Source organism: Capricornis sumatraensis, chromosome 20 (assembly GCF_032405125.1).
Source record: "Capricornis sumatraensis isolate serow.1 chromosome 20, serow.2, whole genome shotgun sequence".
In the NCBI taxonomy this organism is placed as follows: Eukaryota; Metazoa; Chordata; class Mammalia; order Artiodactyla; family Bovidae; genus Capricornis; species Capricornis sumatraensis.
In genome coordinates, this window is record NC_091088.1 from 20072636 (window position 1) to 20098034 (window position 25399).

At 50.4% G+C, this 25399-nt stretch overlaps 1 protein-coding gene across 1 annotated transcript in view; it reads left to right on the top strand.

Moving 5' to 3' along the window:
- Nucleotides 1–24806, top strand: part of ACSF3 (acyl-CoA synthetase family member 3) — a 43782-nt gene extending 18976 nt beyond the window's left edge. The window contains exons 7-10 of the mRNA XM_068992723.1: nt 14670–14796; nt 21796–21930; nt 22261–22372; nt 24534–24806. Of these exons, the coding sequence (XP_068848824.1) occupies nt 14670–14796; nt 21796–21930; nt 22261–22372; nt 24534–24681 (522 nt within the window). The 3' untranslated portion in view covers nt 24682–24806. The remainder of the gene's footprint in view (nt 1–14669; nt 14797–21795; nt 21931–22260; nt 22373–24533) is intronic.
- The last annotated feature ends 593 nt before the right edge of the window (nt 24807–25399 follow it).

Here is a 25399-nt window from a genome sequence, read left to right on the forward strand (position 1 = left end):
TAAAGAGAAACTAAAAAGCCTCTTGATGAAAGTGAAAGAGGAGAGTGAAAAAGTTGGCTTAGAGCTCAACATTCAGGAAGTGAAGATCATGGCATCTGGTCCCATCACTTCATAGGAAATAGATGGGGAAACACTGGAAACAGTGTTTATTTTGGGGGGGTCCAAAATCACTGCAGCCATGAAATTAAAAGACGCTTACTCCTTGGAAGAAAAGTTATGACCAACCTAGATAGAATATTTAAAAGCAGAGACGTTACTTTGCCAACAAAGGTCCATCTAGTCAAGGCTATCGTTTTTCCTGTGGTCATGTATGGATGTGAGAGTTGGACTGTGAAGAAAGCAGAGCACAGGAGAATTGATGCTTTTGAACTGTGGTGTTGGAGAAGACTCTTGAGAGTCCCTTGGACTGCAAGGAGATCCAACCAGTCCATCCTAAAGGAGATCAGTCCTGGGATTTGTTTGGAGGGAACGATGCTGAAGCTGAAACTCCAGTACTTTGGCCACCTCATGTGAAGAGTTGACTCATTGGAAAAGACCCTGATGCTGGGAGGGATTGGGGGCAGGAGGAGAAGGGGACGAGAGAGGATGAGATGGCTGGATGGCATCACTGACTCGATGGACGCGAGTCTGAATGAACTCCGGGAGTTGGTGATGGACAGGGAGGCCTGGCGTGCTGAGATTCATGGGGTCGCAAAGAGTCAGACACGGCTGAGCGACTGAACTGAACTTATATACCTATTTGAATATATGTGTTGTTGTTTAGTTGCTCAGTTCTGTCTGATTCTTTTGCACCCCAAGGGTAGCCTGCCAGGCTCCTCTGTCCATCTCCTCTGGGATTTCCCAGGCAAGAATACTAGAGTGGGCTGCCATTTCCTTCTCTAGCGGATCTTCAACACCCAGGGACCGAACCCACGACTCCTGCATTGCAGACGAATTCTTTACTGCTGAGACTCCAGATATATTTTCTTCCATTGATATGTGTATCTGTTCTTCTGCAGTACCACAGTCTTGACCACTGTGACTTTATAGTAAATCTCAAAATTGTAGTGTTAATTTAGCAACTTTATTCTTATTCGAAGTTTTTTTGGCTGTTCTAGTTCTTTTGCTTGCCCATACCATTTTAGAAATAGTTTGCCTATATCTACAAAAAATTCTTTTGGGAGCTTGGTGAAAATTGCATTCAACTATATATCAGTTTGGGGAGAGTTGGCATCTCTACTCTAAGGATTCTTTCAATCTGTAAATGTGGTACACTTCCCCATTTACTTAGTTCTGCTTTGGCAGGGGTTGTGTGAGTGAGATCTTCAGCATGCTGCTGCTGTACGTGTTCTGTTAGATTCATACCTGAATATTTCCTCCTTTCTCCATCCCTTACTCCTTTTTCTCTTTTTCAGTGATTGTAAGTGCAGAATTTTTTTGGGTTTTTGTTTCTAATTATTTATCCCTAGTATATAGAAATAGGATTGATTCAAGCTATTCACTTTGTATCTTGGTAAATTCACTTTTTAACTTTCAGTTCAGTTGCTCAGTTGTGTCTGACTCTTTGCGACCCCACGGACTGCATCACGCCAGGCCTCCCTGTCCATCACCAACTCCTGCAATTCACTCAAACTCATGTCCATTGAGTTGGTGATGAAATCCAACCATCTCATCCTCTGTCCTCCCCTTTTCCTCCCACCTTCAATCTTTCCTAGCATCAGGGTCTTTTTCAACTGAGTCAGTTCTTCGCATCAGGTGGCCAAAGTATTGGCGTTTCAGCTTCAGCATCAGTCCTTCCAATGAATATTCAGGACTGGTCTCCTTTAGGATGGACTGGTTGGATCTCCTTGCAGTCCAAGGGAGTCTCAAGAGTCTTCTCCAACACCACAGTTCAAAAGCATCAATTCTTTGGCACTCAGCTTTCTTTATGGTCTAACTCTCACATCCATACATGACCACTGGAAAAACCATAGCTTTGCCTAGACAGTCCTTTGTTGGCAAAGTAATGTCTCTACTTTTTAATATGCTGTCTTGGTTGGTCATAGCTTTTCTTCCAAGGAGCAAGCGTCTTTTAATTTCATGGCTACAGTCACCATCTGCAGTGATTTGGGAGCCCCCAAACAATGTCACTGTTTCCATTGTTTCCCCATCTATTTGCCACGAAGTGATGGAACCAGGTGCCATGATCTTAGTTTTCTGAATGCTGAGCTTTAAGACAACTTTTTCACTCTCTTCTTTCACTTTCATCAAGAGGCTCGTGGGTTCTTCTTCTCTTTCTGCCATAAGGGTGGTGTCATCTGCATATCTGAGGTTATTGATATTTCTCCCGGCAGTCTTGATTCCAGCTTGTGGTTCATCCAATCCAGTATTTCTCATGATGTAGTCTGCATATAGGTTAAATAAGCAGCGTGACAATATACAGCCTTTATGTACTCCTTTCCCGATTAGGAACCAGTCTGTTGCCCCATATCCAGTTCCAACTCTTGCCTCTTGACCTGCATACAGCTTTCTCAGGATACAGGTCAGGTGCTCTGGTATTCCCATCTCTTTAAGAATTTTCCACAATTTGTTGTGATCCACACAAGGCAAAGGCTTTGGCATAGTCAATAAAGCAGAAATAGATGTTTTTCTGGAAATCTCTTGCTTTTTTGATGATCCAACAGATGTTGGCAATTTAATCTCTGGTTCCTCTGCCTTTTCTAAATCCAGCTTGAACATCTGAAAGTTCATGGTTCATGTAGTGCTGAAGCCTGGCTTGGAGAATTTTGAGGACTACTTTCCTAGTTGTGAGATGAGTGCAATTTTGTGGTAGTTTTAGCATTCTTTGGCATTGCCTTTCTTTGGGATTGGAATGAAAATGGACCTTTTCCAGTCCTGTGGCCACTGCTGAGTTTTCCAAATTTGCTGGGATATTGAGTGCAGCACTTTCACAGCATCGTCTTTCAGGATTTGAAATAGCTCCACTGGAATTCTATCACCTCCACTAGCTTTGTTCATAGTGATGCTTTCTAAGGCCCACTTGACTTCACATTCCAGGATGTCTGGCTCTAGGTGAGTGATCACACCATTGTGATTATCTGGGTCACAAAGATCTTTTTTGTATAGTTCTATGTATTCTTACCACCTCTTCTTAATATCTTCTGCTTCTGTTAGGTCCATACCATTTCTGTCCTTTATTGAGCCCATCCCTGCGTGAAATATTCCCTTAGTATCTCTAATTTTCTTGAAGAGATCTCTAGTCTTTCCCATTCTATTGTTTTCCTCTATTTCTTTGATTGATAACTTAGGAAGGCTTTCTTATCTCTCCTTGCTAGTCTTTGGAACTCTGCATTCAATTGGGTATATCTTTTCTTTTCTCCTTTGCCTTTTGCTTCTCTTCTTTTCACAGCTATTTGTAAGGCCTCCTCAGATAGCCATTTTGCCTTTTTACATTTCTTTTTCTGGGGGATAGTCTTGGTCACTGCCTCCTGTACAATGTCATGAACCTCCGTCCATAGTTCATCAGGTACTCTGTCAGTCAGATCTAACCGCCTGAATCTATTTCTCACTTCCACTATATAATTGTAAGGGATTTGATTTAGGTCATACCTGAATGGTCTAGTGATTTTCCCTACTTTCTTCAATTTAAGTCTGAATTTGGCAATAAGGAGTTCATGATCTGAGCCACAGTCAGATTATATTCTTTGGCTGCAAAGAATACAATCAGTCTGATTTTGGTGTTGCGGATCTGGTGATGTCCATGTGAACTCTTCTCTGGTGTTGTTGGAAGAGGGTATTTGCTATGACCACTGCGTTCTCTTGGCAAAACTCTATTAACCTTTGCCCTCCTTCATTCTGTACTCCAAGGCCAAAAATGCTTGTTACTCCAGGTATTTCTTGACTTCCTACTTTTTAGCTTTAGGACTTTTTAAAAATTGTTTTTCCTTGAGATTTTCTACATACACAGTTGCAAATAGAACAATATATTTCTTCTTTTCCAATCTGTATCCCTCAATTCTTTTTCTTGACTTATTGCCCTGACTAGGATTTCCTGTATGATGTCAAATAGGAGTAGTGAGAGTGAATGTCCTTATCCTATTTCTGATCTTATAGGGAAGGTATTTGGTCTTTCACTGGTAAGCATGACAGTAGCTAGACTTTTTGTAGATCCCATTCCGTTTTTGATATGCTGAGAGTTTTTTCTCATGAATGGATATTTTCAAATGTCTTTTCTGTGTTAATTTCTTCTTCCTTATTTGGCCGCTAATATGATGGATTATGGCCTACCCTAGTGGTTCAGACAGTAAAGAATCTGCCTGCAATGCAGAAAACCCGAGTTCAATCCCTGGGTTGGGAAGATCCCCTCGAGAAGCGAATGGCAGCCCATGCCAGTATTCTTGCCTGGAGAATCCCTTGGACAGAGGAACCTGGCAGGCTGCAGTCCATGGGGTCGGACACAACTGAGCAACTAACTCACGTGGTGATTGCACTGAATGATTTTTCTTTTTTTAACATTTACTTATTTATTTGGCTGTGTTGGGTCTTAGTTGTGGCACTCGGAATCTTGGTTGCCTCATGCGACAGTCTCTCACTGTGCTGCGCGGGCTCTCTGGCTACAGCCCCATGAACTGTAGCCCGCACGTGGCACCTTAGTTCCCCAACCAGGGATCAAACCCTTGTCCCTTGCATTGCACAGTGGATTCTTAACCACTGGACTACCAGAGAAGTCCCTGCATGATTTTTCTAATATTGAACCAGCCTTGCATTTCCAGGACACACCCCACTTGGTTATGGTATATCATTCTTTCTATATAGTATTGGATTTCCTTTACTGACATTTGTTGAGGATTTTTGCATCTGTATTCATGAGGGATTTTAGTCTGTAGTTTTCTTGTACTTTTTTCTGTGTTGCATATGAAGGTAATGCTGACATCATAAAATTATTTGGGAGGTGTTCCCTCTTTTATTTTCTAGGGAGGATTGCATATAATTGGTGTTATGTATTTTATAGAATTTCTACCTATCCGTCAGGCCTAGTGGTTTCTATTTTTTATTTTTGGAAGGTTTTAACTATGAATTTAGTTTCTCTAATAGTTATAGACGATTCAGATCATCTCTTACATTTGGGGTGAGTTTTGGTAGATTGTGGTTTTTGAAAAATTGAATACTTTATGCATGAAGTTTTTCACAGTATTCCTTTATTGACCTTTTAATGTCTGCTTAGTATAAAGTGATATCCTTCTCACAACACATATTGATAATTTGTCTCTTCTATTTATTTTTTTCTTTGTTATTCTTGCTAGAATTTTATCCATTTTTAAAATGTTTTTTTTTAAAAATTCACTTCAGGATTCCTTGATTTTTCTCTATTTCTTTTCTCTTTGCAATTTTAATTGGTTTCAGTTTTTATCTATATTGTTTCTTCTGCTTGCTTTTGGCTTACTTTTCTCTTTTTCTGTTTTCTTAAGGTAAAACTTTAGGTTATCGATTTGAGACTCCTTTTTTTCTAATATATGCATTTAATGATACGAACTTCCCTCTAAACATTGCTTTAGCTTTGGTGGTCTAGTTGCTAAGTCGGGTTTCCTTCTCCAAGAGGTCTTCCCAACCCAGGGATCGAACCCATGACTGCTGCATTGCAGTTGAATACCACTGAGCCACCAGGGAAGCCTTACTTCTGAAATTTTGATACATTGTATTTTAATTTTCATTATATTCAAAATATTTTCTAATTTCCCTTAAAACTTTTTCTTTGACTGATGGATAAGTTAGAAGTATGTTGTTTATTTTCCAAGTTTAAAAATTTTTTCTTTTATTGATTTCTAATTTAATTCCCCTGCAGTCAGAAATGGAGAAGGAAATGGCAACCCACTCCAGTACTCTTGCCTGGAAAATCCCATGGACAGAGGAGCCTGGTAGGCTATAGTCCCTGGAGTCATGAAGAGTCGGACACGACTGAGTGACTTCACTTTCACTTTTCACTTTCATGCATTGGAGAAGGAAGTGGCAACCCATTCCAGTGTTCTTGCCTGGAGAATCCCAGGGACGGAGGGGCCTGGTGGGCTGCCGTCTATGGGGTCGCACAGAGTCGGACACGACTGAAGCGACTTAGTGGCACCCACAGCAGCAGTCAGAAAACATACTCGGTATTATTTCAGTTTTTATAAATTTGTTGAGATGTGTTTTATGACTCAGAATGTGGTCTTTCTTGGTGACTGTTCTGGTGCACTTGAACAGTGTGTATTGTGCTGATTTTGGTTGGGGTGTAAATGTCCCTTAGATGAAAATGGTTGATGATGGTGTTCAGGTCTCTCTCATATCTGTGCTGGTGAAGAGGAACTAAAGAGCCTCTTGATGAGGGTGACAGAGGGGAGTAGAAAGGCTGGCTTAAAACTCAACATTCAAAAACTGAGGTCGTGGCATCTGATCCCATCACTTCATGGCAAATATAAGGGGGAAAAGTGGAAGCAGTGACAGATTTTCTTTCCTTGGGCTCCAAAATCACTGCAGATGGTGATTGCAGCCATGAAATTCAAAGACGCTTGCTCCTTGGAAGGAAAGCTGTGACAAACCTAGACAGGGTATTATAAAGCAGAGACATCACTTTGCTGACAAAGGTCCATTTAGTCAAAGCTATGGTTTTTCCAGCAGTCACGTGTGGATGTGAGAGGTGGGCCATAAAGAAGGGTGAGCGCTGAAGAATTGATGCTTTCAAATTGTGGTGCTGGAGAAGACTCTTGAGAGTCCCTTGGACTGTAAGAAGATCAAACCAGTCAATCCTAAGGGAAATCAATCCTGAGGATTCACTGGAAGGACTAATGCTAAAGCTAAAGCTCCAATGCTTTGGCCACATGATGCGAAGAGTCGAATTATTGGAAAAGACCCTGATGCTGGGAAAGATTGAAGGCAAAAGGAGAAGGGGGCAGCAGAAGATGAGATGGTTAGATATTATCACTGACTTAATGGACATGAATTTGAGCAAACTCCCGGAGATAGTGGAGGACAGAGGAGCCTGGCCTTCTACAATCCATGGGGTCGCAAGAGTTGGACACAACTTGGTGACTGAACAACCGTGAAGCTGCTGGTAACATTCTGCTGTTAAATTTATTTTGTTTGTATTAATATAGACGCTTCCTGATCTATGGCTTGGTTTCTTCTGACTGATGTTTGCATGGCATATATTGTTCTATCCCTTTGCTCCTAACGTGCCATGCACCTAACTGTATTTGTTTTTTTTTTTTTTTAGAGGTTGGATTTTCTTTTTTTTTTTTTTTTTTAATTTTTTAATTTTTTTTTTTAAATTTTAAAATCTTTAATTCTTACATAAGTTTCCTATAGATAGCACATGTGTGTGTTAGTCGCTCAGTCATGTCCGACTCTTTGCGACCCCATAGACTGTAACCCGCCAGGCTCCTTTATCCATGGAATTCTCTAGGCAAGAATACTGGAGTGGGTTGCCATGCCCTCTTCCAGGGGATCTTCCCGACCCAGGGACTGAACCAGATTCTCCTGCATTGCTGGCAGACTCTTTACCTTCTGAGCCACCAGGGAAGCCGTGTAGATAGCACATAGTTGGATCGTGTATGTCTTTTAATCTAATTTGAAGTTTGTCTTCTAATTGTTATATTTAGACCACCATGTACATTTAATGTGACTGTTGATATGTTTGAATTTAAGCCTCTCATTTGTTATTTGCTTACTGTTCTGGCCCTCAGTTTCTCATTGCTTGGCTTTCCTCCAACTGCCCTGTTTGGGGTCAATTTTTTTAGTCTTCCATTTTAATTTTCCTGCTGAGTTTTTGAACATACATCTTACAGTTTTTAGTAATTGGTCTAAGGACTACAAAATACATGGTTCACTGCTGAGATCTACTTAGACTCAACACTGTGACACTTCCAGCAGGACACAGAACTCCTACTACTGCCAAAGAAAAGGTAATCATTGCTCGTGTGAAGTGCTGAGGCTGACAAGGACCCAAATGATGGGCATAGGGACCCCTCGTGGGATAGGCAGAAGGCAGAGAGACTGGGCTCAGCCCTGAAAAGAGCATCAGCAAGAGGGGGTGACAGCCAAGGAGCCGTGGGGGTCACTGGATGGAAGTTTACCAAGAGGAAACCTCATGGGTCAGGGGGATCCTGGCTAAACAGGATCCTAACAGGATTTGTACTGAAGGCCAGCTGGATGGGTGGTCAGCCATCACCAGCGAGGTGGCAGGGGATGAGGAACTGGACAGATAGGAGGGTAAGCAGATATCCGAGTGGAGGGGCCTCTCACTAAACTGACTTAGCTGAGTTCTTGCTAAAACTGGCTTTCTTAGGAAGTACACTTTAGCTCAGTTGGTAAAGAATCTGCCTGCAATGCAGGAGACTGCGATTTGATTCCTGGGTCGGGAAGATCTACTGGAAAAGGGTTAGGCTACCCACTCCAGTGTTCTTGGGCTTCCCTTGTGGTTCAGCTAGTAAAGAATCCACCTGCAATGCAGGAGACCTGGGTTTGATCCCTGGATTGGGAAGATCCCCTGGAGAAGGAAAGGCTACCCACTCCAGTATTCTGCCCTGGAGAATTCCATGGACTGTATGGGGTCGCAAAGAGTCGGACACGACTGAGCGGCTTTCACTTTCACACTCATGGGCCTAGGAGAGGTTTAAGAGGCTGACCGCTGTTGAATGGAGCAGAGGGTCTTTGTCATACGCTTGGGTCGCTGTGCCTTCTCCCTTTTAGGTTCTTGTTGTCATCCATAATGGTGCCATGTATGGCAAGCTTCCTTAGTGGTACAATTTTTGCTTTCAGTGGTCAAAAATTCACAAGGAAAAGAGTCAGTTTTATTCACCCAAATATTTACCAATTCTGTTGCTTTTCCTTTACTTCTGATCTTCCAGGTTCATTCTGACTGAGGAATTTTGTAGTAACTTTTTTTAGGTCAGATCTGCTGATGAAAGATTCTTTTATTTCTTTATTCATCTAAGACTTTACTTTATCTTCATTCTTGAAAGTTAGTTTCACTGGATTTGGAATTCTGAGTTGTCAATTATTTCAATGCCCGAAACATGTTATTCTGGTCTTTTTTTTTTTTTTTTTTTTTTTCTGGTCTCCACTGTTTCCGCAGAGAAGTAATTAGTTGTTTGAATGCCTCAAAGTTATGCCCTGATGTCAAGAGTTTTGTCTTTCTTTTTAGTTTTCAGTGACTGGATTATGATATGTCTTGGCTTGTATTTCTTTGGGCTTATTTGGGGCTCATGGAGCTTCTTGAGTCTTGAATCTTGAGCCTCTTGAATACATTTCTGTATTTCACCAAACTTAAGGGATTTTAAGCCAAATTTTATCAAATATCTTTGTGTCCCTAGCTTTTCCTCTTCTGGGAATCCGATATCATGACTGTTAGCCATTGTGATACTGGTCTTGGCTTCTCATTACTGGTTTATTTTTTCCAGTAGTTTTTTCTCCTGTTCAGGTTGAGTAATATCTATTGCTGTTTCTTCAGGTTCTACGATTCTTTCAGTTTTGCTACTGAGCCCATTCAGTGTTAGTGTTAGTCACTTCAGTTCAGTTGCTCAGTCGTGTCCAACTCTTTGCGACCCCATGAATCGCAGCACCCAGGCCTCCCTGTCCATCACCAACTCCCAGAGTTCACTCAAACTCATGTCCATCGAGTCGGTGATGCCATCTATCCAGCCATCTCATCCTCTGTCATCCCCTCCTCCTCCTGCCCCCAATCCCTCCCAGCATCAGGGTCTTTTCCAATGAGTCAACTCTTCATATGAGGTGGCCAAAGTACTGGAGTTTCAGCTTCAGCATCAGTCCTTCCAATGGACACCCAGGACTGATCTCCTTTAGGATGGACTGGTTGGATCTCCTTGCAATCCACGGGAGTCTCAAGAGTCTTCTCCAACACCACAGTTCAAAAGCATCAATTCTTCAGTGCTCAGCTTTTTTCACAGTCCAACTCTCACATCCATACATGACCATTGGAAAAACCATAGCCTTGACTAGATGGACATTTGTTGGCAAAGTAATATCTCTGCTTTTGAATATGCTATCTAGGTTGGTCATAACTTTCCTTCCAAGGAGTAAGCATCTTTTAATTTCGTGGCTACAATCACCATCTGCAGTGATTTTGGAGCCCAAAAACAAAGTCTGATGCTGTTTCCGCTGTTTCCACTGTTTCCCCATCTATTTCCTATGAAGTGATGGGACCAGATGCCATGATCTTCGCTTCCTGAATGTTGAGCTCTAAGCCAACTTTTTCACTCCCCTCTTTCACTTTCATCAAGAGGCTTTTTAGTTCCTCTTCACTTTCTGCCATAAGGGTGGTGTCATCTGCATATCTGAGGTGATTGATATTTCTCCTGGCAATCTTGATTCCAGCTTGTGCTTCTTCCAGCCCAGCGTTTCTCATGATGTACTCTGCATATAAGTTAAATAAACAGGGTGATAATATACAGCCTTGATGTACTCCTTTTCCTACTTGGAACCAGGCTGTTGTTCCATGTCCAGTTCTAACTGTTGCTTCCTGACCTGCATATAGATTTCTCAAGAGGCAGGTCAGGTGGTCTGATATTCCCATCTCCTTCAGAATTTTCCACAGTTTATTGTGATCCACATAGTCAAAGGCTTTGGCATAGTCAATAAAGCAGAAATAGATGTTTTTCTGGAACTCTTGTGCTTTTTCTATGATCCAACAGATGTTGGCAATTTGATCTCTGGTTCCTCTGCCTTTTCTAAAACCAGCTTGAACATCTGAAAGTTCATGGTTCATGTAGTGCTGAAGCCTGGCTTGGAGAATTTTGAGCATTACTTTGCTAGCGTGTGAGATGAGTGCAATTTTGTGGTAGTTTGAGCATTCTTTGTCATTGCCTTTCTTTGGGATTGGAATGAAAACGGACCTTTTCCAGTCCTGTGGCCACTGCTGAGTTTTCCAAATTTGCTGGCATATTGAGTGCAGCACTTTCACAGCATCATCTTTCAGGATTTGAAATAGCTCCACTGGAATTCTATCACCTCCACTAGCTTTGTTTGTAGTAATGCTTTCTAAGGCCCACTTGACTTCACATTCCAGGATGTCTGGCTCTAGGTGAGTGATCACACCATCGTGATTATCTGGGTCATGAAGCTCTTTTTTGTACAGTTCTTCTGTGTATTATTGCCACCTCTTCTTATATCTTCTGCTTCTGTTAGGTCCATACCATTTCTGTCCTTTATCGAGCCAATCTTTGCATGAAATGTTCCCTTAGTATCTCTAATTTTCTTGAAGAGATCTCTAGTCTTTCCCATTCTGTTGTTTTCCTCTATTTCTTTGCATTGATCACTGAGGAAGGCTTTCTTATTTCTCCTTGCTATTCTTTGGAACTCTGCATTCAGATGCTTATATCTTTCCTTTTCTCCTTTGCTTTTTGCTTCTCTTCTTTTCACAGCTATTTGTAAGGCCTCCTCAGACAGCCATTTTGTTTTTTTGCATTTCTTTTCCATGGGGATGGTCTTGATCCCTGTATCCTGTACAGTGTCATGAACCTCTGTCCATAGTTCATCAGGCACTCTGTCTATCAGATCTAGTCCCTTAAATCTGTTTCTCACTTCCACTGTATAATCATAAAGGATTTTATTTAGGTCATACCTGAATGGTCTAATGATTTTCCTCACTTTCTTCAATTTGAGTCTGAATTTGGTAATAAGGAGTTCATGATCTGAGCCACAGTCAGCTCCTGGTCTTGTTTTTGTTGACTGTATAGAGCTTCTCCATCTTTGGCTGCAAAGAATATAATCAATCTGATTTCAGTGTTGACCATCTGGTGATGTCCATGTGTAGAGTCTTCTCTTGTGTTGTTGGAAGAGGGTGTTTGTTATGACCAGTGCGTTCTCTTGGCAAAACTCTATTAGCCTTTGTCCTGCTTCATTCCATACTCCAAGACCAAATTTGCCTGTTACTCCAGGTGTTTCTTTACTTCCTACTTTTGCATTCCAGTCCCCTATAATGAAAAGGACATCTTTTGGGGTGTTAGTTCTAAAAGGTCTTGTAGGTCTTCACAGAACCATTCAACTTCAGCTTCTTCAACGTTACTGGTTGGGGCATAGGTTTGATTACCGTGATATTGAATGGTTTGCCTTGGAAACGAACAGAGATCATTCTGTCGTTTTTGAGACTGCATCCAAGTACTGCATTTCGGACTCTTTTGTTGACCATAATGGCTACTCCATTTCTTCTACGGGATTTCTGCCCACAGTAGTAGATATAATGGTCATCTGAGTTAAATTCACCCATTCCAGTCCATTTTAGTTCGCTGATTCCTAGAATGTTGACGTTCACTGTTGCCATCTCCTGTTTGACCACTTCCAATTTGCCTTGATTCATGGACCTGACATTCCAGGTTCCTGTGCAATGTTGCTCTATACAGCATCGGACGTTGCTTCTATCACCAGTCACATCCACAGCTGGGTATTGTTTTTGCTTTTGCTCCATCCCTTCATTCTTTCTGGAGTTATTTCTCCACTGACCTCCAGTAGCATATTGGGCACCTACCGACATGGGGAGTTCCTCTTTCAGTGTCCTGTCATTTTGCTTTTTCATACTGTTCATGGGGTTCTCAAGGCAAGAATACTAAAGTGGTTTGCCATTCCCTTCTGCAGTGGACCACATTCTGTCAGACCTCTCCACCATGACTCTCCTGTCTTGGGTGGCCCCATACAGCATGGCTTAGTTTCATTGAGTTAGACAAGGCTGTGGTCTGTGTGATCAGATTGGCTAGTTTTCTGTGAGTGTGGTTTCAGTGTGTCTGCCCTGTGATGCCCTGTCGCAACACCTACCATCTTACTTGGGTTTCTCTTACCTTGGATGTGGGGTATCTCTTCATGGCTGCTCCAGCAAAGCGCAGCTGCTGCTCCTTACCTTGGACGAAGGGTACCTCCTCACGGGCGCTCCTCCTGACCTTGGACGTGGAATAGCTCCTCTCAGCCCTCCCGCCTCTCCTTGGATGTGGAGTTGCTCCTCTCAGCCGCCTCCCCTGACCTCGGGCGTGTGGTAGCTCCTCTCGGCCGCCATTAGTCACTTAGTTGTGTCCAACTCTTTGTGACCCCATGACTGTAGCCCACCAGGCTTCTCTGTCCATGGGATTTCCCAGGCAAGAATACTAGAGTGGGTTGCCATTTCCTTCTCCAAGGGATCTTCCCAACCCAGGGATTGAACCCCGGTCTCCGACACTGCAGGCAGCTTCTTTGCATCTGAGCCACCAGGGAGCCCATTCAGCCCATTTCCTTGTTTCTGTTGTTGTAGTTTTAGTTCTAAAATTTCCATTTGGTTCTGCCCTGTGTCTTTTATTTCTCTGCTGAAACTTTGTATTCCCACGTATTTGCAGTGTTTGCCCTTACCTGTTGGAGCATGTTGATAACTTGTACTTTAGCGTCTTTCTTAGGCACACCCAGCACCTCTGCCATCTGGTGCTGTCCCATACTGATGCCCTTTTCTCATAAGAGTTGGTACTTTCTTGGCATTTCACATGCTGAGTTAACTTTGTATTGTGTCCTAGACACTCTGAGTGTTGTGTCATGAGACTCTGGATCTTGTTCACGTCCAATGGAGAGGTCGGTATTTTTCTGTTACTATTTTTAGTTGGTCTAAGTCTGAAACCTGCCATCTCTGAGGTCAGTTTCCATGTCAGTTTCATTTTCACGGCCTCTGCTTTACTGTGCATACCTGCCCTGCAGACATGGCACCCCATGGTCAGGCCGACGTTAGCAGTGCAGCAGATGAAAGATGGCAGTGGGAAAAATGGTGAAATTCAAGTAAAGTCTGTGGTGTAACTGAAAAAACAAACACCTCCTCTGAGCAGACGGGATGGCAGAAGCCCTGCTGGCCCGGAGCATGCAGCCCAGTCCCCCTGGGTGACATCACTCCTGTGTGAGAGCCAGGCGGTGGGGAGGGTCCCCTCGCTGTCCACCCGCTGTGTCGGTCCCAGGGGCATTCAGCTTTCCATCCAGGCCTCAGACAACTCAGACGATTTTACAGCACATTTCCAAGGGTGTCTTTTCTTTAGAATAGGGGGATGTTCTCCCCACCAAAAAGTTCATCCCAGGTGGGAGCTGATGAGCTGAGCAGGGTTTTCTGGGGGCACTTGGTCTCATGGGTCATAGTTACATTGCTGTCAGCTGAGCCATGAGCGCAGAGCCAGCGAGGCTCTACTGAACGTGGTTCCACCTTTTCTCTGTCCTTTTCCGGCATTACAGACCCCGACTCCATGTCTTAGAACACTCAGCCCCTTTCCACCCTCACCCTGCCCACAGCGGGGAGACTCTAGGGTCCCTGCTTATGACCGCCTGGCTCTCCCAGGCACCCAGCTTCTCCCCCTGTAACCCCTATGGGCCCCCTTCCCACCCTGCACAGCTGCCAACCCCAGGCTCTTCCCAGGAGCCATGGCAGATGTGGGCAGCTGCCCACTTCTCCCATGTCTGAGGTCGGTCTCAGAGACACCCTGAAGACAGTTTCATAGGAGTGTGGCCCTCAGAAGTGGACAGACAGGCCAATCATGCTGGGCTGTGAGCTCTGGGACAGGGTGGGCACAGAGGCCTCGGGCAGCGTTTCTGAGGGGGGCATGAAAGCTAGTTGGTGCTTCCCATCAAAGCATCTAATCTCAGGAGAGCGTGTGGGCCTCGGGAGGAGCTGGGGTGGTAGAGACCAGCCTGAAGGGGTGAACTCTGACGCCTACCTTTCTCTCTCACCACAGGTGACCCCAGGGTTCGAGGAGAAGGAGGGTGAACTCCTGGTCAGGGGGCCCTCCGTGTTCCGAGAATACTGGGACAAGCCGGAGGAAACGAAAGCCGCCTTCACCTCAGACGGCTGGTTCAAAACAGGTAGGCGGGTGGGTCCAGAGGGGACGAAGGGGAGTCAGTACCGCTGCAGCAGGACACCCCCAGAATCCTCCCTGGAGAGGGGAAGAGGGCACTTTGCATCTCCTGTCTTTAAAGCTGCACCCCTGACACTGTACCCTAGTCCCCCGCAGCCTCTGGAAAGAAGATCCTGAGACTGTGGGCCTCAGGGGCCAGCTTCCCCCAGCCCTGCAGCCAGACTCTGGCCCTGTCCCTTGCCCGGCCGCCCTGCACGTGGTGATCTGTCTGTCCCTCAAGGTCAGGATTCCCCTCCCGAGGGACCGCTGCTCTCCACATCAGAGACCCTCCCTGCCTTCCCATCCCCACTCCCCCTGCTTCGTAACCCCTTCCCCACCCCCACAGAAGGAGTTTGCTTGCGGTTTGGTTTGGTCCCCTGAAGTCTGCTCCCTGTCACCTGCCTGCACAGCGTGTGTAGCCAGAGCCTGGGGCCCTGTGCAAGGGCAGGCAGGGGTCGCCCGACGTCCGCGCACCCAGAGACTGCTCTGAGGTGCCTCACCCCAGCCGCCATCCTCCATGCCCGTCTCCTTGGTCCCAGTGGTCCCGTTGAGTATGAGGCCGATTCAGCAGATACTGGGAGTGTTTGAGTTTGTAGCTGCATGGGATTCACTGGTGTGTGCTCACACAGGACACTCCCAGCAGTTCCTGACAGCCAGGAGAGGCGTTCCGGGCATTTGTCCTTTGCTTGTTGCCTGTCTGAATTTCTAAAACTTGCATGCTGAGCACGCATTATGTCACAATTATCTTAATAATCTTAAAGCAATATTTTCCGAAAAGAAAGGCCTGCTCCTCTGTCATCGTGAGACAGCCTCCTAATTAGAAACACATCTCTTGGCAGCTCCTCTGTGGGCAGCAGAGCTGAGGAGAGAGTGATACACAGCCGTGAGGGCACACGGGTACGTCTAGGGGTGGGAGAGGCGGTGGGCGTGCCCTTGGCCTGGTGACCCCCTGGGAACCACTCCTGGCTGAGGCACACACGTGAGTCTTCATGGGCTCAGGCAGTGTGGGTTCTCAGGGTAGAATTCACTCTCCAGTCTGCCACCATCATGGGCCTCAGGTCACCGGGTGACAGAGCAGGGCCATGTGCATACCCCCCAGCAGTCCTGGGGTGCTGCGGGCCCATCAGGTGGGGCTCAAGGGGGAGGGGGCAGATGAGAGTTCCCCGGAGCAGAGCAGAGGCCTGCTCCAGGGGCCCTGGCTGGTGCCGGCAGAGGGCTCAGTGGTTGGGCCCCAGGGCCGGGACAGCTGTTCATGCATTCCAGCTTCTCTTTGTAAACGTTGAATTCATACAGGCCAGCCTGGTGGCAACAAGATTACTGCTGCCCTTGAAAGGCAGGGTTTAAGAAATACAACTTTAGGCTCATCCTGCTTTTGTGTGTCCCTCCTGGAGCCCTCTGAGCATCCTGACTTGGAAATCTGACTTCTTTGTGGCCATCTTCCTTTATTTTTAAACTCAGCTAAAGCTGCAGTCTTTTTCTTTAAAAGCACGAGAACCAAAGCCCTGTAGACTTTGCCAATAGCAGGGCTCGCGTACGCCGGGCCGGCAGCGTGCAGTGAGGGGCAGTCAGCATAACACGTCTCAGTCCCTGGTCGTGATGAATATTTCAGTTGAAAGGAATAGCATGCATTAATTATCGTAAAGAGATGTCTTTAGGAGAAAATGATTTTGAAATTCAGTTTAATTTCATTGTAATGCGCAGCAAACAGGAAGGGAGTCTGTGTGTTTAATTGGCTCTCGGGGGTGAGGCCTGGAAGCCGCGTGCCTTTGTCACAGGCCATTAGTGATACAGGCTGCATAATGTGCGCGGCAATCAGCTCACAGCTGCCGCTCCTGCGGGGCAAGTGAGCGGGATATTAAGTAGAAATCAGGATGAATTAAACTTAACCCTTTCCCCGACCAGCCCTCCTGCCACACACATTCTGGCCCAGGCTGCAGGGGGCTGCGTCCGGGACTTCTCAGAGGATGAGGGGAGAGAGGCCGCCCTCCCCAGCCTGCACAGAGCCCAGTTTCTATTGCCTGGAGCTCCCTGCCAGCCCCTGGGGTCCTGGCTGCTGCTCAGGCAGGAAATCAGAGCCCTCCCTCCTGGAGCGCCCCCAGTGATGACCCTAAATGCGTCCCACCTTCCACACGTGCGTGCACACGGGCTCAGTGCTGGCCCCGGGTTGGGAAATGGTGATGCCAGAACTCCCTCCTCAGGGCTTTACACTGACCCCGCTGTCGAAAACGAGGATGTGGGACAGACGAATGTAAGGACACAGGATGAAGCTAAAGAGAGAGATGAGGACACAGACAGCCTGGAACAGATGATGACTGAGACAGAGCCGAGGACACGGGACAGATGTGGGGATGCAGCACGCATGTGGGAACGCAGAACTGACCCAAGCCAGCGCTGCGATCGTCCTGCCCTCTGGACGCAGTAGAGCAACTGGCCACTGAACAAGGAAACAGAAACGTCACCTCTGCCTTATTCTAGAGAAGGTGTCCTGGGGCTTCTCTGGTGGCCCAGGAGTAAAGAATCTGCCTGCCAGCAGAGACACGGGTCCATCCCTGACTCGGGAGGATCCCACGTGCCATGGAGGTGCTGAGCCATGCACCACAACCACTGAGCCCGTGTGCCCGCCCTAGAGCCCAGGCTCTGCAGGAAGAGAGGCCACCACAGTGAGAGGTCTGCTCGCTCGCCACAGCTAGAGAAAAGCCTGCCCACTAGCCAAGACCCAGCACAGCCAAAGTTAAACATATGAAAAAAGAGACAAAGTCTCTACCCTTTAAAGGTCTCCTCACACAGTGTGCTGTTAGTGACATAGGAGATGGAACATCCCTGATGATAAATCCACACATTTGTAGGAGAAGCTCAGGTAGCTGGGGAAGGGTGCATAAGAAGCCCACCAGAATGTAACAGGGTACCTTGGCACTGAATTGATGATCTCTTTTTCTTCTGTTAACGAGCACACAATGATATTACCAGAGAAAAACCTTAAAGGGTATTTATCTAAAAAAGAAGAAGATTCACCAGCAGAAAACAGAAAGGAGCCATTCCGTGGCCCTGCGCATACTTGGCTGAGCGTGGAGTCCGCTGAGAGGTTGGGGAGCCCAGGACATGAGGGCTGACCCAGGCCGAGAGCATGGCCCGCTGCGCCCAGAGCCCAGGAGGAAAATAAGGCCATAGGCAGGTGGAGGGGAAGTGCGGCTGGCCATAAAAATGCAGAAACTGTTTCACTTCCCAGTAGTGAAAGGCAAGTATGGAGACAGACTCCATCCGCCAAACTGGCAGAGACTCTTCTGGAGCTGATGCTCAGTGCTACGAGGTGGGTGCTTGGCTCCCACGGGCAGGATGTGTGTCAGGAGGGCTCCTGGGAATCCATTCACAGATAGAGGTGTAGGCTCCGATGTTTATAGATCCCTCATTTGCTGCTGGGTTCATGGACCCCTTGGGTGCGTCCAACCCGCAGAGGATCGCGAGCCTTCCACATCCACAGCCCAAGTGACCCTGGCCTCAGGGAGCCCTGCTGGCATGTGCCACACACACGTGTCCGCGGGCATGCGCGGCTGTCACAGATGGGTTTGCGCACCATGTGCAGGACACTAACTGCTGTCTCTGCATGATTCCCTCTAGTCCTTTGTTTCTCTCGGCAGAATTTCCTGGGTGAGCTCCACCGCCACACGTGAAGGTGAGATGCTCTCAGTTGTCTGAGACAAAGGCCCCCTGCCTGGCGCTCACCCTGTGCCAGGCTCTCCTGCCCTGTGCTCACCTGCCCAGTGCTCACCCACTGCACACTGAGCTCTGACACATTTTTTCCATGACCTGTGCATCCACTGTGACCAACAGCAGTCAGGAATCAGGCAGCGTATTGAAAAGAGGGGGTTTCTTGTTAGGGTGTGACAGCACGTGTAGCTGGAGGATGTCGAACCCTTCACATCTGCTGACTGTGAATGACTAGCACATGCCCGCCCCCCGGCGGGGCCCTCCAGACCCCCAGGACGTGCGGTGTGGGCAGGCTGCTGACCTACTGGCCCCGCCACCCCGCGGGGCACAGCCTGTGCGGCGGACTGTGGTGCAGCCTGGCGGCCATCCCTTTATGTGGGCTTTACTTTGTGTCTTGCATGAAACCCTTTGTTCCCCAGTGGTTGCCGTGATCTGCTTCTCTGTGTTCTTCTGGCACACCCCACTTTGCTTCTCCTGGCACGGCTCCTGTGCGGACAGTGGGTCTCATCCGGTTTCGCTCCTGCTGGGCCTCTGTGCTGCCCTTTGGCCTCCGTGTCTGCCCAGGCCGGCCTAGGCCTCTGGGCAGAAGGTCCTTGTTTTCATCAAGGTCCCATACGGGCAGCTGGGAGACTCCAGCCATCTGTCAGATTTGGGGAGGAGCCCTCATACCCCAGCTTTGTCCACGCTGGCAGCTGGAGGCCGCCCAGGGACTGCCAGATACTCATGGACACACTGTTCGGGGCTTCCTGAGTTGGGGTGCTGGTCTGTCCAGCCCCCACAAGAGATCCCCCAGTGCTCCCCCTCCGCCACAGCAGCATGCAGCTCCCACCCACCTCCTCCTTCCTCCAGGATCACGTCTGTCCCTGCACCCCTGTGTCATCCTCCTCAACTTGGACCATGTTCCCAGGAGCCTCTGAAGCGGGCAGCAGCAGGTGCGCTCCGGAGAGCTGTGTCCACCAGCATACTCGTCTGGCTGGGCCGGGCCAGGCCAGAGCTTCTGGGGGCGCTGCTGGCTGCAGCCATGTTGCTCCTGGTGCATCGTGACCTTTCCTCTCTCTCGAGTCCCTTTGCCCTGGGAGCCCTTTGGTCGACAAGCCCCCTGTCTCCAGGGCTCTGACTGTCCTTGTCTCACTAGCGCGCTGGATGGCTGAGTTCTCTCCGATGTCCAGCGGGGGTCGGGGGCTGAGAGCAGGAGGCAGGCTGGGGCTGGGCTCCGTGCTGCCGTCCACCCACTCTGTCCCCAGAGCGCAGGCAGCGGCCGTGCACTGAGGGCCAGTGCCCCTGAGCCCTGCTCTCAGCCGCCCTCCACGCCTACCCCAGGGCACCTGCAGCCCGGCTGTAAATGGCCCGCAGAGTCTCTCTCCCTGCCTCCCAGCTGCCTGTCTTCTCCCCAGCATGCCCTCTCCCGTCCCCTCTGCATAGCTTTGGTGCCTTAAAAAAGCCAGTTGCTGTTGACTTTATTCCAAGAGGGAGCGATCTGAGCTGTGTGTTGAGGCCCTGCTCAAGGGAGGTGTCGTGTGTCCACTTTCCTTCTGTTCTCCTTGGCCTCCTGCTGGGCCGCACCGAGGGGCACAGACCCTCCGGCACCTTCTGCCTCCATCCTCATGTTCTGCATCCATCTGTCTCAAATCTCTGTCTTCTTCCCTCTTATGAGGGTGTTGTGACCAATTTGAGGCCACTGGGTAATCGAGGACCTCCATGACTTGTATCCTTACTTCCTGCCTGACGGTGACCCCAGGGAGTAGCAGGGCCTCCTTCACTCAGCACACAGACCCGGGACCTCCCCCAGTCTGGCGTCCCTGTGTCCTTCCACCAGCCCTGCCATCTTGGGGCTGGCTTTGCTCAAAGACCCTAGTCTCACTGCTCTTCATGTGGCTGGAGGAGGTCAGTAAGTGGACCACTGGTGTGCAGGGTCGAGGGGGTGGCAGGCAGCTGGTGAGGCCATGGTAGTGATGTCTGAGCGGAGTGGCGGACAGGTAGAGAAGCAGATACTGCAGGTGGGCAGTGGGCAGTGGGTGTGAGCGCCCCCGGGCGAGGGGCATGGCTGGGGGTCTGCTGGAGGATGTGGGTGCGGCCGTTGGGAGCTCTCGCACTGGGTTTAGTTGATATCAGAGCAAGGAGGGTGCAGGTGTTGTGGCTAGGAGCCCTGAGGCCACCTTAGCCTTGGTGTGGGCATTGGGGGTGTCCCTGGCAGGACCAAGTGTGGGACGCGGAGCCCAGGGCAGGGCAGTGACCCTTACATCCCAGGTCTCTGGCAGGTAGAGGCCAGTGGGAGCCAGGTATGGAAGCCGCAGGAGGGACCACCCTGGGCTGGGGTTGATACTCAGGGATGGAGAAGCTGTCCAGTGTGGAGGGGACACGGCCAGAGCCAGAGCCGCATAGCCAGGGCCCTGGTGGGCCTCGGGGGACGGGGCACCCTGCGTCCTGTCCCTGCAACCTGCCTGTCACTCCTGTCACACGTGTCTTTCCCCGCCATCCATCACCCATCCGGGGACCGTGGTGGCTCCCAGGGCCTCCCCTTCATCCTGCTTCATGTTGGGCAGGAGGGCCCCCAACTCAGGAGCCCAGCTCCCGCAGCGGCCAGCCGGGCACAGCCATCCATCTTGTTTAATAGGCTGGAGCGCCCCGCACGGCTGGGCTTCGGGAGAGCGAGCTGATGGATGGGCCTCCTGCGTTGGACGGCAGTGTATCATGAAATATTGATTTATTCCAGCTAATCACCCGCGTGAAGTGTGTGAGAGCAGACAGTGGTGCCTCAGTGCGGCTCTCAGGGCACAGGCAGGCATTCCCATGTGCCCAGTCTCACACATGCATGCACACTTGTGTGACCACATTCACCCTCAGCCCTGCTCCCCCTGTGCCCATGATGCCCCAGCGGGCATGTGTCCCGCGCCCTTGCTGGGGTGGGAAGCACCCACACTGAGCGTGGCAGGGGGGTCCCTTCCTCCTGCCAGATCCCCCACGTGACACCACGTGTGGCCCACGCCCTGTTGGGAAGGGTCTACCCTGATGCCCATGCCAGGCCCTTCTGTGGCTGGAACCCAGGGAGGCCCCGTGGGTTGTATCTCCTGCCTCTGTGGTCCTGGGAAGCTGTGGGCTATTTCACGATGGTCCTTGTGGGATGTGGCCACAGAGGCGTCTGTGTGGGCATCACACAAGGCCCCCAGCTGTCCACATGGCACTGGCCGGCTTGTTCCAGAGAGATGTAGACACCCCGAGTCACAGGGCCACACCCAACCAGCTGACCCAGGCCTCTCCCCAGGTGACACAGCAGTGTTCAAGGACGGCAGCTACTGGATCCGTGGCCGCACCTCTGTGGATATCATCAAGAGCGGCGGCTACAAGGTCAGCGCCCTGGAGGTGGAGCGGCTCCTGTTGGCCCACCCCAGCATCACCGGTGAGCGGCCCTGTGGCCCTGCCCTTCAGCTGGCGCAGCTGCCCTCGGCTTCCCGGGCCGTCTTGGGACCGGTCCACATGTGGCTTCCTGTGTGTGTCGGGGCACACCTTCAGGTCCTCTGCTCCCCTCCCCCCTCCCTGTCTCGGGTCCAGGCTGGCCAGTGCAGGCCGTGACCCCGTGGTCAGGAGTGGTGGTGTCCCGGGCTGTCCTGACACCCCAGGGTGCCCTGTGCTCCCGTTTCTGGCCACTCAGGCTTCTCTGGGTCCTTCCCGCAGCCTTCGGTGCTCGTCCTCTTGTGTCCTGAGATCCCTCCCTCTGCTTCCTCCACAGACGTGGCTGTGATTGGAGTTCCAGACATGACATGGGGCCAGCGGGTTACCGCAGTGGTGACCCTTCAAGAGGGCCACTCGCTGTCCCACCGGGAGCTCAAGGAGTGGGCCAGGTGAGGGCTGAGCTATGTGGTCCTTATGGGAGCTGCTCCGTGCCCTGCCATACACACAGACACTCACGGTGTGAAGGACCCCAAGACAGCTGTGTAGTGATGGCTAGGGGGCACCGTGGTCCTTACAGGAGCTGCCCCCACATACATAGACATAAGGTGTGAAGCTAGTCCTTAAGGAGCTGCTTCCTCCCCAACAAAGACACATGTGAGGCGTGAAGGACCCCAAGAAGGCTGAGTTGTGATGGCAGGAGCAGATGTAGGACCCTGACCCCTGACTCAGGTCTGAGCTTCCAAGGCAGGTTCTGAGGCAGACGGGGGACCCGTATGCGCCTGTGTCCTCTCCTGGGTGTAGGAGGGACCTCGTCAGGGAAGGTCCATTCGCAGAGCCCAGCTCAGAGGACGCTGGGGCAGGCTGAGCAGGCTGGGGGCACCGCTGAGCTCGGGGCATCGCAGGGGCCTGTGGGTGCTCGCTGCCGGCTGAGCTCAGAAAGAAGCTGTTAGTTCTGTCCCCAGGTTCTTTATCTTAGATGTAGGAGGCTCCTCCCTCTTCCCTCCCCACCCGCCCCTTCTGCTGCCTCCTCGACACCGAAGATACTTGTGGCTCTCCCAGCGGGATCTTGGGAGCAGTCGGAGTCCTTGTTTATCGGGCAGCACAGCTGGACCATTAGATTCCCCTGGATTTGCAGAATCACAGCTGGAACATTATAGTTTCACAAAGGCGTGAGCAGGATTCTAGTTGGCTTTGCTGCTTTGGTTAAACAGTTACTTTGTTAAAAGGCAGAGCTCACCATCCTGTGTTGAGAGCAAGTCTCCCGGCATTAAAGCTGCCCCTTGTCTCCCCAGACTCCCGGCATCCCTCCACGGGGTCTGCTGCCTGCCGAGAGCTTGGGGTCCTGGGAGATGCTCCCCGCAGGGTGGGCCTGGGGCAGCTGGGACCCTGGGCTTTGTGTCCTCACACGAGGCAGCCATGGATAGTGACCCCGCAACTGCCCACCCCGTGGAGGGAGGGCAAAGGTCCTCCTCTCAGAGGGCAGGGCCGGCTCCAGGTTTGTCTACACCCCTGGTGGGGGAGTATGGGGGAGGGGCCTCACTCCAGTCCTTCTTGACACTGACTCAGTGAAGCTGCTGTTTCTATGTCATGTCTGTTGCCATATAAGGGTCTTTTTTAAAGGTTATTTTAGAATAATGTTTTCCCTTCCACTGCTGTTTTTTCATTCCTGAAGATTCTTGCCTCACAGTCTGTCTGCCCCCAGTAAAGGTCCATCCTGCCCCTTCCCCCAGACTGCTGTGCTCCTAGCAGAGTTGGGGGAAGCTGGCAGCCATCCCCTCCCAGCTCAGGCACTGTGACACTAGGGGTGCGCGTGGCTTGGGGCTGGGCAGCAGCGCCACATTACCGGGTCTGGACATGGCCTGCTCATCACACTGTCCAGTCACAGAAGCCCATGTGGGGCTTACACCCTCTGGGCGGGGGCGGGGGGTTAGTTCAGGAATCCTGTGCCCAGATGGAGCTCTGCGGGATCAGGTATTGAGCAGGGACGGTGCTCCCACGGGGCTGAACAGTGGGGATTTCCCCGCAGGGAAGCTCTGGAACAAACAGCTCAGCTCTGCGGGGTTCCCACTCAGGCAGCACTTTGCCCAGACTGCTTCCTCCCACACCACTTGCTGAGCTGATGCTCTCCAGAGGAGAATGGGTCTGTTCTCAGAAATGGCGAGCTCACAGGCTTTTAGACTGCTCCTCTCCATGCCTGCGACTTATGTTCCCGTTTTGGTGACTATGGGTTGGAGTTCAGGCTATGCGTCCTGCCTCTGTTGCCCCCCTGCCCCAGGCAGCACCTGTGCTTCTGCTGATCTCTTACAAAGGGGCCCGAGTGCGGCCAGGGCACAGGGAGCTCTGCTCAGGATAGCCGTGGTGCCTGTAGCCTCGGCGTGGGGTTCAGAGCTGACCGGGGCTGTTCGCAGGAGGATGCCTCATCAACTGGGCCCCTCCCACTCTGTGGGTGTCAGCTCTGGTGTGGGCGGGGCAGTGCTGGCCGGTGTGCATGCATGGTCAGGACACCCAAGGGTGTGCAAGGTGCCAACCACCCCCCTCCAGTAACCTCCCACTGGAGAGAGGTGCCAACCATCCCCACGGCCCCTGCACTCAGGCCCCTTGTCTCTGCAGAGGCGTCCTGGCCCCGTACGCTGTGCCCTCGGAGCTGCTGCTGGTGGAGGAGATTCCGCGGAACCAGATGGGGAAGGTCAACAAGCGAGACCTCGTCCGGCAGCTTTACCCACGTGAGAAGGACACCCCCGAGGCCGGGAACCAGTGAGCCAGCCTCCCACGCGGCCAGAATGAAACCACCGTAAACCCCGCAGTGGCATTGTGGCTGCAGCCACACCCCACAGTCCATGTGCTCTGCACCCCTAACCCCCAGGTCCCTGTATGTCCAGGTGTCTCGGGGAAGCTGGTCTCCCTGGAAACTCATTAAAGGCCTCTCAGAGAAGCCAGTGCCTGTCTGGCAGTCCTGCCTGGGTCTGTGTGGCCCCTGCCCTCGCATGGGGAGGGCGTGGTCTGCACGTGTGTGCACACTGCGGGGCAGGGTGGACGGCGGCCCTGGGAGGGCATTTCCTGCAAGAGTGGGTGGCTGTGGAGTGTCCAGCACCTGTGGCCCTGGCCGAGGCTCACTAGGCCTTCAGGGCCAGGGCCGTGGCTCAGGCGACCAGAGGGCAGGGAGTGCCTGACTCTTGGCCCCAGAGTGGCCACCTAGACCAGGTTGGGCTGGGGGCTAGTATCTGGGGCTCTGGGGCCACTTGTTCCGAGTCGTGGCTGCAGCCTGGATCCCACCATCCTCAGGGTCCAGAGTGCTCAGTCGCCAGAGGTTGGCCACGAATGGCCCCACTACTGCACCCCGACCCTTGACCCTTCCTTCCCCTGTACTGTTCCTCTGCAACACCCTCAGCCCACTCCGGTCTTTGTCTGGATGTCTGTCTCCTTCCCAGACACCCACTGGCCCCTGCTGCCTGGCCCCAGGCCCCCGTGCCCTCCCG